General features: G+C 45.9%; 1 protein-coding gene across 2 annotated transcripts in view; it reads left to right on the top strand.

The window, feature by feature from the left end:
* ANXA13 (annexin A13) overlaps positions 1-12,735 on the top strand; it is a 55,846-nt gene extending 43,111 nt beyond the window's left edge. The window contains exons 7-11 of one of the 2 annotated variants that reach the window (XM_065895212.1): positions 419-487; positions 894-995; positions 5,349-5,424; positions 9,111-9,223; positions 12,122-12,735. In XM_065895212.1, coding sequence (XP_065751284.1) covers positions 419-487; positions 894-995; positions 5,349-5,424; positions 9,111-9,223; positions 12,122-12,241 — 480 coding nt within the window. In that variant the 3' untranslated portion in view covers positions 12,242-12,735. The remainder of the gene's footprint in view (positions 1-418; positions 488-893; positions 996-5,348; positions 5,425-9,110; positions 9,224-12,121) is intronic. The other variant, XM_065895211.1, reaches the window with a different exon arrangement.
* Positions 12,736-19,175: the final 6,440 nt, after the last annotated feature.

The raw sequence follows: 19,175 nt of genomic DNA, 5'->3' as shown, positions 1-19,175 counted from the left end.
CTTAGAATTCCACCTGCCACTAAGGGCTTAGGTTAGACCTCCAAAACTTTCCATGACCAACATTCAGGGCTCTTCAAGGCTGGGACCCTGAGAAGTGAAATTTGATATTCTGGAAGGAAGACTAATATCTTCCCAACAGACTCATTCTAGGGGACATAATGAGGTTTCTTAGAGGTCAGTGGGGTTTGTGAGTGACCCTGGTTTCTACAAAAAAAAGGGGAAAATGTGTTGTCACAGAAGCTACTGTTTATCAGTTGTGCCCAAAAGATGGCAGCAAAGAGCAGCATTGCCACTTTGCCAGGTTTTGTCTAGCTTCAGGCCACCCCTCTGAAATCACCCCCTTTTCTAGGACTTTCCCTTTTTGTTTTCTGTGGTCAAGCAGGAACTCAAGTTAATAACAATGTGTTGATTTTTCTAGGCTAATCGCGATGAAGGAGATAATGTAGACAAAGATCTAGCTGGTCAGGATGCCAAAGATCTGTACGATGTAAGTATGCAGATGTGTCAGTCTCTGCAAATCCTTTTTTTTTTTAATTAACATTATTTTCAACAACTGTTACTTTATTTTATGTGAATTGGAATTACTTGGGAAATAAGTATGATCTTTAAAATATTTTTCATATATACGGTCTTCATGAACCTGAAAGAATTGCTTTTTCTATTCTTATATTCTGGGGTTAACCACCTTAGATCCACTTTGGAACAAGGGAAGGTATAAATAATATACATATGTGAGGTATACTTGTGGGTTAGAAGTTTAAAGTGCTAGATCGATCAATGTGGCTTAGATTCAGTGCATATTTTGTTTCCTGTAAGGGAGGCCTGGTCACAGCTCTGTTTATTCAGTCTTTTTGCAAAAGGCTTTTTCAAAATGTTTGCACTCGGCCCTCTAGGCAGGGGAAGGCCGCTGGGGCACGGACGAGCTCACCTTCAGTGAAGTCCTGGCCAAGAGGAATCACAAACAGTTACGAGCCACCTTTCAAGCCTACCAAGTTGTAAGTGATCCAGTACTAAGGCAAGGAGTTCACACGGAAACTGAGTCTCAAGTTATTTCCAAAAGAAGCTGAGTTCTGGGATGTGGAACTGGGCGGCAGGGGGTGGGGTGTCTTTTACAATAGTGGTTCTCAATCGTGGTGATTTTGCACCCCCCAAGGGACATTTGATAATGTCTGGAAACATGTGGGGTTGTCACAACAAGGTGCGCTGGGGCAAGCAGCACTGTTGGCATCCAGAGCGTCAAGGCCAGGGATGCTGCTGAACAGCCCACAGTGCCCAGGGCTGTGACAAACAGTCATTCGGCCCCCAGTGCACTGCTGAGTCTGGGAAACCCTGCTTTGCAGCAGAGGCTAGGGAAGCAGGGGAGTGTCAAGTTTAGGAGCAAAGCCCTAGAGCCAGAGGTTACAGGTTCAAGTCCCGGTTCTATCACTAACAAGTGACCCGATGTCACCATCCTCATTTGTAAAACAGGGACCATGAACATCAACACCCCACCCTCACGGGGTTATTTTAGGTGTTAAATAAGATGAATATAAAAGGCTCAGGACAGTATCCGGCATGTGGTAAGCTTACATATGTTTGCTGTTACTATTATTCCAATTGACAGTTGGGCTAACAGTGCCTACTGCTCCCAAAACAGATGTGATAATACCTCAGAGATACACTCTTGGAAAGATGTGTATCAGTTACTTTTATACAGTTATTTATTTTAATCTAATGATAATTTTAAGTCAACGAGGTGAGTTAGCTATTTCAAGGCGCTTAGTGGTTAATCCTTCCCTGAAAATCAGTCTTTAATTGCAAGAAGACCTTTGTGGAATATCAGATTTTGTTTTGGTCTCCTATTTTATATTTGTGGAATGGTTTTAAAGGACATCTGTACCCTGTGTCTCATTTCAATTTCACAAGAATACTGTAACTCAAAAGTAGGCTGAAGAGCCATTGTTACCCACAACTGCTGGTGGAGGAAAATCTGTTACAAGTAAGGAACCATCTGTAACTTATCAGGACCACACAGCAAGTCAGTAGCAGAAAGTGGATGAGAATTCCAAGATTCCCCAGCCTGAGCTCCTACCTCAGCTAGAGCTGGCCGCTCCTCACTCAAAATAGCATTTCCTATGTGTTGCCAGCAGATGAAAAGACAACAAAGCTTTGGAATTTTATCATCACTGTATATAAGCCCTTAGGGCCCTCTGCTTTCAAATCCTGCCCAGAGCCGTGATCAAAGGCAGCTGACCCTGTACTCCCCTGGCCCCTGGGCCTGGAGCTGTGTAGACTGAGCTGGAAGCCTTCTCCATGACCTAGACCCTCTTCCCATAAGACTGGGGCTATGGATGGAGTTTCTGGGGTGGCTGTCATTGGAGATCACTATAGAAACACACATATGTGTGAGGGTGTGTGTGTGTGTGTGTACATGAACTACTGACTATCTAAGGATACTCCCTAGGCCAATTGTTCTCATAATTAATCCCCAAACAGCAGAATCCGTATCACTTGACACAATGTTTAAAATGAGAATTCTTAGTGCCGGCCCTGGACCTACTGAATCAGCTTCCTTGGAGTTAGGGTCCTATAGTCTGTGTTTTAACAAATCTTCCAGATTCTGATACATGTTAAGGTTTAACAAGTCTGCTCTAGGCTACTAGCTGTATGACCCTGGGCAAGTTATTAAGGGTTCTGTGCCTCAGTTCCCCCAACCGTATAATAGGGATAATAATAGTACCTACTTCACAGGGTTAGTAAGGATTAAATGAATTAACAGATTTAAAGCATTTATTGCCTGGCATGAAGTAGGTGCTCAATTAACATTAGCAGTTGTTATGAGTCGCCTTATGTGAACCGACAGTGTCAAAAAACAGAGCTAAAACTCAAATGGTCAGTAAGAGAATCAATTGATCTGATAATTCTTTACATGAAACCAGCTCTAAAATGCTACCTATTCATCATTCCGAAAGCCTTGCTGGAACATTGTTCATCTTGATCTTTATCATCGATCTTCTGAGTTCATCCTGATCTTGGGAACCTGGCTCCATAAATCTTCTCATGGTCTCCGGCTAAAGGCACTAAGATGCTAAGGGTCAGATCAGTGAAGTGTGTCACACGGCATAGGCTGTCCTGGCATAGAGTCGAATTTTAATTTTTGGCGCAAAAACTCAGGTTTTTGCCCTTTATCTGCCCTCTAGACCTGAGTCTTAACTGTTGACACGCTCGGAGATCCCAACCCAAGCAACAAAGCTTCCCCAACTCTGCAGCATCATGAAAGATTATTACCGTCCCCAAATCTACCAAATATGAAAGGCTTGTAGAGTTATAAAGTTCCCAAAACATGGCTCAGTATAAATTGTAGGTACACATACCCATAGCCCCAGGTCACTGCCTCACCACCACACCCCTCACCAGAAAGTTCTCCCCTCCCCTAAAGTGTCCCTAAGCCCACTCCAGAACCTTTAGCCCTTTAACTGCTATAACCAAAGTCAGAGTGCACAGGGCTCTGCCGTGGGCACGCTGTCAGTTTGGGGCATTGGTTTTAAAAGAAACCTCTTACTCTTCTAATAATCTCCCCACAGGCAATGCTACCTGGTAAACTAGAAGCCTTTGAGGCTTGTCTGGAATCCACCCTGGCAATGGGTTTTTGTACCGAGATCAGAAAACCTGGTTTTGTCCAAAGAGCCCCCTAAGAATTAAGTGTTCCGATAAGTGAGAAGCATTCCATTTGCAAAGGGGCATCTCAGTAGCTTGGGCCAGTGGATTGTTTTCCATTTGTGCTCAATGGAGTCCCTGGAGGTGGCTTGGTAGCTACCAGGAGGGAATGGGGGGCAGGAGGTAGGTAGAGAACAAAGGGCAATGCCGTCTCACTGTATCTCATGAATAGTGCCCCCGGAGTTGGGCAGCAAAGAGACTGAGAGGCCAGGAACCTGGCATTACCGTCTAGGGCTGCGGTAAGGAGCCCATCTCCCGCCTCTCCAGAACAGCTCTGCTTTCCTGCTTTTATCTGTTGTGTAGGCTGAGATGCTACAGAAAATTTAAAAACACTGTTCTAGCCCAGTACTAACAATAATAATGGAAAGTGGTTTAATGTGAGGATTTTTTTTTTTTTTTTACTAAACACAGACCTGTGTGAGGACAATGTCCTCTTGAAACACAATCTCAGTCTACACAACAAGAACCCTGTTCATGGGAAAAGTGATAGCAGTTTCTTCTGAAATCCCAGCTCCCACATCCAACCCCCAACACCTCAGAACAGCTAAGAAAGGGACTGAAAGCCCCCCCAATCCAATCCCCTTCTTATCTAGGTCGATTCCACACCAGACCTCTAGATGGGCCAACTATGATGAGGACATCAAGCTACGGGTTTCATTAAATCTGGACCCTCCTTCCCCCCATATCTATTGTGCTCGTATCACAAAGAATATGTTGTTTACCAGTGTTTTCAGAATAAACTACATAAACTCCACTGGCATGTCCTCAAAGGTCCCAATTATTTATAGACTCACAATTGTGTCATATCCTCAAGAGATAATTTCTAAGAAAGAAGTTTCAGTATTTCTAATGCTTAATTGCATTTCCCAAACCCAACCAAAAGTTCTCCTTTCTCTTTATATGCCTGCCCTGAGCTTGGCCCAGGCGGTACTTGTGTTAAGCGTGGTCACAATTTACTCTGAACTTCAGCTTCTATAAATATTTGGAAGGAAACCTAATGTGTAATGCTGTGCAGAGCAAGCTGGCGGTGAATATTAGATCATCTGGAGTCTCCCCAGAGGGAAAGAAAGCAGCATTTGACGTGGTCAGCCCCTGGCTCCCAGCCCAAGTAGCCCCACAGTATCAGAAACATTAGACCAAGTCCTTACCATGAACTTCACAACCTCTATTCATGTCACCCAAAGTGTAGGTGCCCGAGCTCCCAGTCTCAGTCCACAACGGAGGAAGGTGTGGGAGATGATTATAACCATAGCCTCCTGGAAAATTGGAAATGGAAAGAATTTTTATAAACACATAGGAAACTCAAGTACGATAGAAACATAAAGAATATTGTTGCAGTATTTATTCATTGTTTTTCCACTCCCTGATTTCACAGAGGAGGAAACTGAGGCTGAGGGAGTGGTCCTGACTGGGGTCACATCCATTAGGGGTCAAATCGGGACTAACTCCTAGGCCATGAGAGTCCCCACTCGAATGGCGGGCAACCATCCCCAGCCCTGCAAGGGCTGAGGCCAGAGAGGAATCCCAGAGTTCCTCTGGTCCTCACGTGACCAAATCTGGAAGAGTCTATTGCTTTTTGTAGAAGAACGAGCCTCAAGTGCACCAAGGCCAAAAGCAAAACCTGGACTAACAGCTGCACTTTCTTTCTCCAGCTCATTGGCAAAGACATCGAAGAGGCCATCGAAGCAGAAACGTCAGGAGATCTGCAGAAGGCCTACTTAACTCTCGGTAAAGTAAAGCTAGGAGAGCCCCTGATTTGGGTTGGGCTCCCGGGAACCAGACTTGGAGACAGAGGTCTGTGCGCAGGAAGCTTTCAGGGAATAGCTGGGGGGCCACACACCTAAGCAGCGCTGCGGAGGGAGAGAACGAACGTGATGCAGATGTAACAGGAGCTGTGCTGGCCCCCAAGGAGCCCTGAAGTCAGGATGTCCAAAGTGGAGGCAAGGAGACCAGGTCTTCACACCCTACATCAAGCAGCCGTCAGGCTGCACCCAGGGAGCATCTGCAACCTTGGGGAAGACAGCTGCCTCTTTTGACTCCTAACAGATATGACCCCAGTCAGTCCCTCCCTCCTGAGAAGGGTCTCAACCCTGAGCAGCCGGCAGGTAACACTTGGCATGAGTGCCTGCTGTCCTGAAGACAGCAGCTGGGGGAGCTACCACAGCATCCACGACAGTCCCACTAAGATCATGGAGCCCCGAGAGCCTCCATCAACAGCCTGGGACCATCGTCTAGTCTCATGGGGCGGCATGCGGTTCACGTGACACACACTCAAAAGCACCCAGGTTCGGATCCAGGAACAAGTTTCTGCGGGTGCCTGATGGCCCAAGGGTGACCTTTTCCATTTGGTTCCCTTCAACACTGGAATGAATGAGGTCTGTGTAGAAAGCAAGGCGGGGGAGACTAGATCAAGGCCGTGCCAAGCGAACGCCAGGCATTTCTCTCCAGGTGTTGCCTGTAGGCAGGAAATAGCAGAGAGATGGGTACCGGGCTGTGGCTGGCAGGCTCATTTCTCATTTTTGCAAGCCCCGGAATGAAGGCATTGTCCATTGTCCACACTCCGGTGGCGAGGAGGCCAGGGCAGCGACCCAAATGGCATGAGAAATGGAGAGAATATCCCCAGAAGAAGAGGAAGAACCAAAAAAGCAGCCCCTGGAAGCTACAAAATGTGCTCTCGCTGCCAAACCCTTTTGTTTTGTTTTTCTGATGGGATTTTGGGGGCAATGTCAGCAATTGATTTTTTTTTTCCACCCTCATTTTGCATTCAGATTAGCAGGTCTGCTATTGTTACAGAGGCCTGAACATCTTTAATGTCACTCCCGTCCCACAATGGATACACACAGATGACTGTCCTTAGGGCTATAAGGATGAGTGTGTTAAGTAAACGGAGAGATCTACTCATGGCCCAGCTACAAGGCTCCAAAGCCTTTCTGTACCTGCAGTGTAAAGAAGCAGGAGAACGCCAGAGTTCAGTCAGAAGATTAATAGTAATTCTTATTAGTATTAAGTATTAATGGTAATAAAGCCATTCAACCCTTTAACATTTACTTAGCACCTGCCTGGGCCAGCAGTTGAGCCAGGCGTGGGGATCAGGGGCAAATAGGGCCAGTTCCTGTTCTTAAGAAGCTTCAAACTCATGGCAGATACACACAAATCAACAGACTGAGCTACAGTAAAGATAAAACCAATCAGAGCAAAGCAGGTACAGAGGAAGGAAAGGACCCATCCCTGCAGTTGGGGGACCATGAAATGCAGGAGCTGGGTGGACTCCACTGGCAGCAAATATAAAAGAGATTAGAAAAGACCTTGAAAAGGAACCACACAAAGAGTGGAACATGACTTCATGACTAAATTATCTACACACTCCCCACCCTACTCCCGCATAACTCATAAAGATGCCAGTTTGCCACTAAAATTGAGGAGGTGTTATGAGACCAAACGGTTCCCACTGCTTGCAGCCTTCGGAGCAGCACTTCTCAAAGTGGGGTCCATGGACCCCCTGCATCAGACTCACGTGGGGAGGCGTGTGAAAGTGCAGTTTCTGGAGGCCCACTCCAGGTTACCCACTTAGGACTTCCTGGAATGCAGCCCAAAGCCACACATTGACAAGCTCCTCCCGTGATCATCTTATGCCCCCTGGAGTTTGAGAGCCCCTGCTCTGCAGGCCAGGAGGGGCAAGAGGCACCGCGGGCTGGCTGGCTGCCCTTCCTCTCACACGCACGAAGATCTTTATTCCCGCCTCCTCCCAAGCCGGCCCCACCCAAACTTTCGGGGTATTCCTGCCGCTGCGAACAACAAAGGTTGTTCACCAGGCATAGACTGTATACGGTAGAAAAGTTGAGAGTTTTCTCCCCAGAATATCAGGAGGAAGGAGTGTCGGGGGGAAGTCACTGGTGTGGGGACAGAACGACGATCACTGCAGCGTCAGTTAGTACGAGCGCACAGGACGGGGTCCTCGGGAAAACCTTGTGAGGCCACTAGCTCAGAACGTCTGGGGGTGTGTGTCACAGTGAGTCTCAAACACACTGCTCCCCAAATTGCCAGGTTCACCCCCCACCCCATCACCACCACCACCAATCCAGCAGCTTGTGGATTCAGACTCCTGGGTCTGGGCTTCTCCACTGACACGCTGGTGGCTGCCACATGACCTATAAAATAAGGAGACAGACCACCCACCCCCACAACCTAGACTCTGCTTTCCTAATTCTGTTCCTCCCCCTTCCTTGTAAGCATTCTATCGGCAGTTACCTAGAAGACAAGAGTTCTCACTGCAGGACATAATGCACATAAGGATGTGCATTCCACACTTATGCTGAATGTATTACTTATTATTTATTACTAACATCAAAAATGTTAAGTGTTCTAGGTAAATGTCAGCAACATAAACAGTAAAGGGTTCATTCTCCCAAAGTGTTAGTCCTGGTGGACCCATATGAGCCTTGGAGGAGGGGAGAGCAATCATGATTTATCCCCAGGAGCAGAGATGCGCCCCATCCCCTGATTGGTGAATAGAAACCATACTTTGTTAATCTGTGGATTAGATCATACTTTATTCATTTCTGGCTGGGGCAGGGCCAGAAAAGAGCAACTGGCAGCATCACAGAAAGGTGCTCTGTAGACAGGATCAAACACTGCATCAAGCCCACATCCCAGATGGAAAACTAAGATGATTGTGGGGACCTTGGAAAAGATTCAGAGATGAGGCTCACAAATAAAACCCAGTGAGGGACTTCCCTGGTGGTCCAGTGGGTAAGACTCTGTGCTCCCAATGCAGGGGGCCTGGACTCCAACCCTGCTCGGGGAACTAGATCCCGCATGATGCCTCAACTAAGAGCCCATGTGCCGCAACTAAGACCCGGGGCAGCCAAAATAAATAAATAAATATTTTTAAAAAGTAAAACCTAGTGAGGAAAAACAAAAGAAAGGAAGGTTGTTTAGCATGGGCAGAGGAGGCCCACGGTCCAACTGACTGTATCTTCAAGATTATGAAGTTTTATATGGCAAGGTTGCCAGCCAGTCCGTGTTTCCCCTCCAAACCCAACTCTGACATCAGAGATTTCTCTTAGAGATGAGAAGGTATTCCTGCTGGTGAGAATCATGAACTTTACAAGGAGGACCTGAGGATGGTCACAGCCCTCCACCTCCTGCCAAGGGTCTTCAGGGAACAGGAGAGGTTCTTAGGTGTCGGAAGGGGTTTTGGTCGAAGAGTCCAGATGCCCTGACCCCAGGGGAATCTTCCAGATCCCATTATCAACAGTGTGAAGTCTGCCCCTTTCAAACACCGGCCTCACAATTCCATCAACTCCAAGGGCAGCCAGGTGACACTCTGAGCCAGCTCTGTTCCTTCCCAGGGTCTCTGTGTTATTCCACAAAACATGAACACATCACGTTCTCTCTCCCTTTGCCCTGCCCAGTGAGGAGTGCCCGGGACCTCGAGGGCTACTTTGCTGACCGTCTGTACAAGGCCATGAAGGGTGCGGGGACTGACGAGGAGACCCTCATTGACATCATTGTGACCCAGGCGGAGGTAAGACGCACTCGTTGGGCTCCACCTTCTTGTTTTGCCACCACTGATGTCATCTACAGGTCGTTTTTAGTAAGAGCCTATTTACAGAAAGAGTAAAACAGAGAGGGCCCTTGCCTTCCCAGACTTTGTAGAGGACAGTGTGCTGTGCTTCAGTCCGTTTCTTTTAATACAAATACAGTAACGTTAGCGGCTTCTATGTCTGTCATCTGTGGCTTCGGAGAGCTCGGGGTAGTGTGTGGAGGGAAACTGGAGGGGTTGTTCCGGATAGGGCAGCTCCATTTTAAGGAAGGTAAAACAGACACTCTGAAAGGTGAACAATGGACTAGATCACCGGAGCAAGTAATTTCCCGACTCCTGAGCTAGGCCTTTATTTCCTTAAACACATCCCAGAAGCACAATTTTGCACAAAAAACCACATCAGTACAAGACAATGTTTCTCAACCTTTTTAAAATTAGCGATCGCCCACCCTCCCCCCCAGGGAGCCTTCTTAGACCCAGTTTTCTCCTAACTGTCACTCCCCTCCAAGAAATGTTAACACGACATACACTGTGTGAATCTGTTTATGTTCCCTATGTACATAAGTAATTAATTTTACATAAAAAGATTAAGATGTTTTTTCACCCTCTAAGAACCAGTTTTTGCCCCTGTTGGGAACAATATCGCCCCCCTTTGAGAGTGCATGCGTATAACAAAGGCACAGGGAGAGGAGTGGCCAGAAGCTTGGGAGCAGCTGTCAAGACTCATATTCAGAATACAGGGCCACAGAGAGGAGGAATTGCAGAATAAATGGGAAATGGCATTTCATCCACAGCAGAGAGGCCTTGGAGAGTGAAGTGGAACTGGGCACTTGAAAACCACAGACATCTTCCCTCAAAAACGTGTTAAATGAGGGAGAAAAGATACCAACCCAAATTCTGGCCCCTAGCTTTTTGACAAATAATACTTAATATCTGACACTGTTTTGAAATATAACTTAGCAACACAACTATTCTTTCGTTTTTATTTCTATTCCTGGAATTTCTCCTCCCCCTCTTTCTCCTCTCCTCCCTCCTCCACAATTCATATTTCCCTCTCTCTCTTAAGCCCCTTTCTTTTTCCTCCTCCCCTCTCCCTCCTCCAGTCTCTCTGCCACTCTCTTTGTTTTATTTTGGTTGCTCTGATTCTCTGTTTCCCTTATCTCTCCAGGTCTCAGCCTTCTCTGTCTCTCTGTCTCTTAGTAACTCACCCCCCCCAGCCAGAGTCTCTGGAGATCCTAAGACACTCCAAGGAGCAGGTTGGTGACAAAGCCCAGCAAGGATTCTAAAGACTCCAGGGGGTTGGACCACTCCGAGGGCTCCTCAGGGTGCCATATTCACTCCAGCATGCATGAGCTGTAGCGTGTTTATTCCAAGATGCTCTGTCCTATCTCAGTACTGACCACAGGTCCTGGGTCATCTCCACATGGGGACCATCCCCTCGGAATGCTTCCGGCCCAGCCAGATATATTGGCCAGATCCCCTAATCCGCCAAAGCCACCAGGTACTAGAACAGAGCCCCGTGAGCCCCACCCCATCCCTGCAGTGACCCACCCCTCCCACCACTTCCTGCCCCTCCCCCAGCTGAGCAGCCTACCAGCCAGGGGAGCAGGGATCACAGCCCACCTGCCTGATGCAGTCTCTCTCTTGTGCAGCATCCACTTCCAACAATTCCTCCCTCTCCTACCCTCTCCTGTTCTCATCTTTCTCTCTCCTGTTGGGCCCTCTAATTGGGGCAGGAGAAGAAAAGAACCAGAAGCTTGAGTAATGGTTTGTGAGTCTCTCAAGAAAGCAAGATAGAGTCTAAATTAAAAACAACGATAACAACAAAGCTAAAAACAAAAAACTCCTGGTTAAAGAGAGCTCTGTGCTTCTTTTATGAGACTTACTGTGTTCTTTCTGGAATTATATCTTCCATGGTGCAAGTGTTATCTCCTTTACTAGGTGGTCAGAATCTTCAGAGCAGAACAATCTTTTTATACTTGTTTCTTCTGAGTCCTTTCCCCACCTCCAGCACCTAGGTTTTTCAAGCTTTTCAATGAGTTACAGTTGATCCCTGAACAACACGGATTTGGTGCACCCATATGCAGATTTTTTCAGTAAATAACAGTACCTGTATTTTCATTTTATGGATCTTTACATTAACTAAGTGTGGGGAGAAGCTTGTGCTCCATTAGAGATCACAATATGTAGAATCAAAAGAACTAGGGTTTGAGGCTTGATTCTATCCAAACTGTTTCAGCTTCCTGCCCTTGGGTGAGTCATTGATCAAATTCCTTTGTTTTTGAGGCAGAGATAACAATACACAGATTCTAGACTGCATGGGGTGTCTGTGTTCCTAATTCCTGTATTGCTCAAGGGTCAACCGTAGATTCAAAATAAGTCCTAAAAATTGATAATGAATTGAATTTTGTTGTTTGGCACTAATATTCTTGCTGATCAGGGTACAAGAGAAAAAAAAAAGGCATCATTTCAAACTGTGTTGACAATTTTCTTAAGCTTATACTAAGAGTCAGCAAACTGTGGCCTGCAAGCCAAATCAGGCCCACCACCTGTTTTTGTACAGTCCTGTTACCTGAAAATGATTATTTTAAAGTAACTGTAAAAAACTCAAAGGAAAAATAATATTTTTGTAACACATAAAATCATATGAAGTTCAAGTTTTAGTGTCCATAAACAGTTTTACTGGAACAGACACACAGACACTGAACTCAGCTTTCCTATTCTCAGCCACGAAAGAGGAAGAATAATAACTCCGACTCTTAAGGGCTGCTTTGAGGCATTAATGAGCAAGTGAGAATGACGTGCTCAGAACAGTGGCTGCCTGTGTTTATGGTGAAAACGCTATAAATGTCCCAGTTGCTGTTGTTATCTCTCCTACAGGTGGACCTTCAGGGGATAAAAGCCAAGTTCCAAGAGAAGTATCAGAAGTCTCTCTCTGACATGGTTCGCTCAGACACCTCTGGGGACTTCCAGAAACTGCTGGTGGCCCTCCTGCACTGAACCGAGTCAGCACAGCCGGAGCACAGGAAGGAACCACCTTTGTCAAGAGCCCCCCCAAACCAGATTTGCAAGTGCCACTCCAGCACGAAACACTCTCGAGGGTCCTGGTTTATTTCCTTGGCAGCCTGAGCCATACGGCCAGGGCAAACTGTTTAAGTTAAGGGCAGCAGCCTCAAGACGCTTGACTAGGTCACCCTGAATGCTGGTTTAGCTAGTATCTGGGCTGCCTCTTAATTTTCCTTGAGGGCAGTCACTGAATGCTTTCTGAGCAAAGATGAAATCTGTAGTTGATGAAAAGCTATGCCTTCGTAATAAAACATTTAAAAGAATACGTATCACACAGGGATATGTATGTTCTGGGTAAAGAGCAAATGGTTGAAGTACAAGAAAGACCAAAGTAAGCAATTCATTCATTTTCCTTCTGTGTGCTCAATTTCAAATCCTCCATGTTAATGGAAGATGTGGATTACGCCTACATCAGCTGCTTTTCCAAAGACTGGGTTGATTTGCTTTGGTGTTTGTCCTGTAAATAAATGACTTGTGAAATGTCAACATAGTTGGAAAATGCAAACAGTTACACTTATTAATAATCACCAAGGACAGTCACCAAGGCCAGCGGCAAGGAAACAACTGACTTGCCTATACGAAACGTAACGAGAGGTAAAATTCCCTGATCTGCTACCTGGTTTAAATGGGTTTTCTTGCTTCTCTAGACATTTAAGCCATTTGAGTCTTCCCTGGGATCTTCAGATACAATCAGGCTGGGTACAGTGCCAACAGGGTCAAGGTTAATGGTCTGACTCTCAAATGGATTGATCCTGCACCAGTAGCATCTCTGTTCCAAGGTGTTTGTCTCATAGCCACGTGCTGCTACACGTGAAGGGGTCTCTGTCATGAGAACACGGACACTTTGGTCCAATAATTATAGTCATCGTTCACTGGATGATTATTTGTGCCTGGCACTGCTAATTGGCTTACTTTCATACTTAATTTTCCCAACATCCCTATAAGATTCATATTACTCCCATTTATGAGCTGAAGCAACTGAGACATTAAGTAATCTGGCTAAACTCATTCACAAATGACAGAACCGAGATTTGAATTCAGGGCTGGTGACTCCAGAATCCATCTTAGTAACTGCTTTTCTTGGGAAAATAACACAAAGTACATGGAAATGGGTCTGTATTCATTCACCTGCTTAAGTTCCTACTATTTGCCAATCACTGTGCTGGGCTCTGGGGATACAAAGATAAAGAGAACACTGGCCACACCTTGGGCAGTTCATTCCCAGACCAGTAGTGTAGACGGATGCCTCCAATATTCATCAGACGCTGTCAGTGCATTGATACAGGCATGTAAAGCTCTCTACCCATGAGTAAGAAGAGTGAACACAGAGCTCTGCCTGGGGGAACTGGGGAATGCTTTACAGAGATGCAGTTGTGCTGGGTTTTGAATACATAGAAGCCTTCCAGAAAAACAAAGAAAGAAGCACATGGGTAGAGGCTCGGAAACATGAGAGAGCAGGATGTGTTCAGGAGGCGTTGAAATCCATTCTACTGGTGAATAGACGTGGTGAAAGGAAGGAGAGGGTCGGGGAGGCGGGTGATGAAGAGTATGTTTGGGTCACATCAGCCGTGGTTTTGCCTTCCAAGTGTGAGCTTGGTCTTCTGGGCAATGGTGGTCATTGGAGATGTTTAAATGAGTGAGAACACGATCAGATTTGGGTCTTGGGAAATCACTTTGGTGGTGTAATCAACACAGAGCATACCAGCCCAAGTACGCTGTGCTGTCTTTCTAGCAGCTGTAAAAGCGTGATCAACAAATTAAGAGGTTATGTTAACATCTGTATCCTCGACACACTGGTTTATCTACCTAACAGACACTGCCGTCATGAGCTTTAACACGTAAAATGGTTCAGTGACAAAACACACTCATGTTCACTTGTTGTCTTTTAAAAAACAAACGAAAACAACCAGTTCTTGGGATCTGAGCTTACAGTAAGGACAGAAAAACAAACCAGTGGACTGAAAAGAGATCTATTAAAAACAGCCATCCTTTGAGAGTGTTGAAGGCCATGACTGACATGGAGAAGAGAGGAAAGGGATTTCACAGGGGAGGAAACAGGCTGAGTAAGATGGAGAAGCAAAGTCATTTGCACAAGGTCACACACAGGAAGAATCAGGGCCAGAATTCAGACGCAAGTCCTTCTGACCCTGATGTCTGAGCTCTTAGCCAATTAGCTCACGTCCATGCGTGCTTTCTCCAGACCTTGCTGCTCCAGGCACCAGGCACCTCTCTGCCTGTTGCTCACCACTCACAGGCAGAAGCCAGTTTCCACCCTTGACCTGGGGGCTGCCTCACAAGAGAACTCCCCCATCTGGTCTGTCCCCAGAGTGTCCCACCCTCCCTGTCATGGTCAGGAATTTCCTCCTTTTCCCTTCCATACACCCCTGCCTGGCCCAGGCTCCCCCTCCCCTCTCCCCAGGCCCCTACTCTCAGAGGGCAGGGCCTGCCTGGGGATGGGGAAGGAGGAGAGGACAAAGGTAGAAGGAAGGGGGGAGAGCAACCCTGTCTTGTCACCCTCCCGCTGCACAGCCCTGTTCCCCAGTCCACCCACCTACTTCCCCCAGGGCCACTGGGGAAATCCTAGCTCCTGCCACCCGGGTGTTCGGGTAGGTGGGGAGGGGGTCTGAATCCCTCCTCCAGGGCTGCATGGGGAGAGCAGGTCCTGTGGGTGCACGTGGTAACTCACCATCCATTTCCCCATGAAATTCTGCCCCTCTTGGCATATAATCAATATAGCCATATAATCGATCCCTGTAAATCTAAGGAGAGTGTTTAAAAGCGAAGATTAAAAAGAAAAAGGAGACTAGAATAACGGTCCAGAAGAGGAGACAGAGGTTATATCACATATACAGAGATAGATGGTGGAGCAGAAGAGGGATATCCAGGCTGCCTTCAGGAAGACGTCAGCCCAATCAGAGTTAGATGTGTCAGCCCCCAGAACACCCCACCGTCCTCACCCAGAGGGCACTGGGTCCCTGCCCCAGCAGTGCAGAGTCTGGCTCCTGCAGCAGCAAAAGACCGATGCACGGGACTCCTCCAGGCTGCAAACTAGCTATTTCTCAGACCACACTACAGCCCATAAAAATGCCTCAGATAAGCCCCCAGAAACTAGGTAAGTCAAGAAATAAGGGTGCCGGGAAACCAGAAGTGGTATTCGGCTCTCCATACCAACCAGCGAGAGCTGCCACATTGTATGCAGAGAGATGTCAAGGCTGCCTGCTTGTGCCACTACAATTTCTTGCATGACCAGGGCATAGAGCGGTGACCACTATGTTAAGAGAGGGTCAAGACGAAGAAAAGTGGGTGGGGTGGGGGCAGGGAGAGAGGGTTTCAAAAGAAACTTTTTTTTATTTCTGTAAATTTTAGGTTTACAGAAAAGTTGTAATTATACTACAGAGAGTTCCCATATATCCCACGCCCAGTTTCCCAAATGTAGCATTAATATTGTACATTTGTCACAACTTATGAAATAATATGGATACATTATAATTGAGTAAAGTCAATACTTGATTCACATTTCCTTAGTTTTTACCCAATGTCATTTCTCTGTGCCAGGGTCCCATGAGAATACCACATTACATTTAGTTGTTATGTGTCTTTAGGCTCCTCTAGACTGTGACAGTTCCTCAAACTTTCCTTGTTTCTGTTGACCTTGACAATGTTGAGGAGAGTACTGGGCAGGTATTTTGTAGAATGTCCTTCCATTTGGGTTTGTCTGATACTTTTCTCACGGCTAGACTGGGGTTATGGGTTTGTCTGGAAGATCACAAAGGTAAGGTGCTGTTCCCATCACAGCATTATCAAGGATACAAGGGTACATGCCATCAAGGTGACTTAACACTGCTGACGTTGATCTTCTGGCTCAGGTAGTGACTGTCAGGTTTCTCCGCTGTACTCATTAGAAGGAAGTCACTGTGCATGGCCCATACTTCAGGGGCAGGGAGTTACGCTCTACCACCCAGAGGGAGCAGTAGCTACATTATTTGGGATTCTTCTGTTTAGGTTTGTCTGTTCTCCCCCATTTATTTATTGATTCAATAATTCACTTATATCACTATAGACTTATGAACACTTATTTTGTACTTTGGGTTATAATCCAAGACTATACTATTCATTTTGTTGCTCAAATTGTTCCAGCTTTGTCTATTGGGAGCTTTTCCAGTCGGCTCCTGTGTCCTTCTGACATGCCCCCTCACTTTGCTTCTTGAGTACTTCTTTTGTTTCTGACACTGTAAGATGCTCCAGGCTCATTTTGCATATTCCCTTCCCCAGCCCTGGAATCTGCCATTTCTCCAAGAAGCCCTGGTCCTTTTATGGGAGAATGATATTAGAAAACAAAATCTGGGCACTGGGTGTGCTAATTGCTTCTAGGCCCACTCAGTGGACAGAGCTAGGAAATATAAGTGTATACACTAACCCATGTATACACACGTATCTATATTTATACATATATGTAGGTAGATGATACAGATATAGCTGTACAGGTATAGATGTAGATGTAGACATAGACATAAATCCACCTGTATCTATATTAAGTTAGACATGAGTTCATACAATGTCTTCAGCTTTCATTCAGTACCACACGGTTCATGCTAGTAGGATATTTGACATCTTGAAAACATCACAATGAGACAAGAGAGTGGGAGGGAAGCTCCTAGAAAAAGGAGCCATGGGGGAAGAAGCAAAGAAAACCACACAGTGCCCTGCATGTGCCACTGATTGAATGTATTTCCATTTTGAATGGCAGAGTTTGTGCCCAGATCTGGGGAGAAAGGGTAGTCCATGTCTGAATGGTCCTCCACTACCAGGTACCCAAGGAAATATCCTTAGGTTCTGAAGAGGATGCTCCACGGCTCCTTTGTGACCAAACCAGAAATACTGAAGTCTTCTGTTCCTAAGGTAACCAACTTCCAATGAGTTCAAAATGTGTTCCGCCAACACTGATACCATGCAAAGGAAAGGGAAATAAAGACCATCTTCAGCACTAGAATGAAGAGACAGTGGGTTCTTATGGCAGTCTCTTCCTGAAAATGATTTTTTTCCCCCTATAAGTGTAACTTTAGGATTCCTTAGAACAAGGATGTCTCAGAACAAAAGAGGCCAGAAGCATTTTTAGACTCTGGGCTAGAAGAAAAGAAGCACTAGTTTTGAATCGTTCCTCACCGTGAGTAATGTGGGCCAGGATAACATGACTCACAAACCAAAATGGACACACTAATTGGCTGAACTCTGAACCCAACCCAAGTATTAATTTTTTTTTAACTACACTGAAAACAAAATCAAAGTTGTTGTTTTTAAAATCCTACCAAACCAGTTCAAATTAGAACCAGTCTTTGGAAATGGTAGAGCCAGAAGAAAAAAAGAATTAGAAAAGCAAAATCATTTCCATACAAGTATTTCATTCAAGTGTCTGGCACATACAAATATGCACTGTCTATGTATTTCTATCAGTAGGAGCTCTTTTAAATGAATCTCACTTAACCTATTAGCCAGATTAAGTAACATGCCCCATACTCTCTATAAAGTCTATTGGTGGAGGTCCTGGATGCTCTGGAGGCTGGTGGCTTGTGGGGCACTGGGTAGGAAGCCCTCCCTTCTGGTGGATCGTGCATTTTGCAAGAGTGCATTGCATTTGTTCCCTAACCTGTCTATACCTGTTGTACTCAGTATTGTAATTACATAATTTAATTCAATATTAAATAAGTCGATCAACTATAAGTACAAAAGGAAAGACTTCTTGTTTCTATGAAAGCTAAATCAAATGTTTGGAAAGACTAGATAAAGGTGTGTTGCATTTAAAATAAAAAGACTGAACGGGGGCTTCCCTGGTGGCGCAGTGGTTGAGAATCTGCCTGCTAATGCAGGGGACACGGGTTCGAGCCCTGGTCTGGGAAGATTTCACATGCCACGGAGCAACTAGGCCCGTGCGCCACAACTACTGAGCCTGCGCGTCTGGAGTCTGTGCTCCGCAACAAGAGAGGTTGCGATAGTGAGATGCCCGCGCACCGTAATGAGGAGTGGCCTCCGCTTGCCACAACCAGAGAAAGCCCTCGCACAGAAACAAAGACCCAACACAGCCCAAAATAAATAAATAAATAAATTAATTAATTAAAAAAAAAAGACTGAACGACAACACTGATGCCCATCAATGGCTCATCTGCAAAGGAAAAGTACCCAGGACCATGTAGCAGGGTCCTGTCAGTTCTATTACTCAAAATAGCTTCGACTTTCCATGTTTTACCACCTCCAGAGCTCTCACTCCAGGTCAAGCCTCCATCCTCTCTATCCTGAATCCCTATAATGGCTTCATATGTGGGTCTCCTGCTTCCCTGGTTGCTTCATCTCTGACTCCTTCTGGAACCTCCACTCTCCCCCCTCATTCACCAGGCACCGGCCACACTGACCTTTTATCTACTCCTCAAACTTGTCATGCTACTTCCTGCCTCAGGACTTCTGTACCTGTAGTTCTCTCCACCTAGGACTCCCCTTCTCCTAGACTGCCCTGTGATCCGATCGCAGTGTATGTCTCCCCCTCCAGAGGCTTACGCCGGCCATCCTAACTAGTCCCATTCCCATCACTGCCCTCAAAACACTCCCAAACTTTCCCTTAAACATTATCTTGTATTGTCTTCATAACCGTTGTCACCATCCATAGTTATCTTATTTGTTTACATATTCACTGTCTACACCCCCCATTAGAATATAAGTTCAAGGAGGGCAGGGACTTTTTCTCTATTATTCACCACTGTAACCCCAGCACCTAGAACAATGTCTGGCGCATTGTAGATGCTCAATAAAATGTGGCTGAACAAATGAACACCTAACACAATTTTCTTCTTCCCCCTTTCCAGCCAACTTTATCCTTTGA

This window comes from Phocoena phocoena, chromosome 17, assembly GCF_963924675.1.
Source record: "Phocoena phocoena chromosome 17, mPhoPho1.1, whole genome shotgun sequence".
Lineage (NCBI taxonomy): Eukaryota > Metazoa > Chordata > Mammalia > Artiodactyla > Phocoenidae > Phocoena > Phocoena phocoena.
This window is presented reverse-complemented; position numbering and strand designations above follow the sequence as displayed.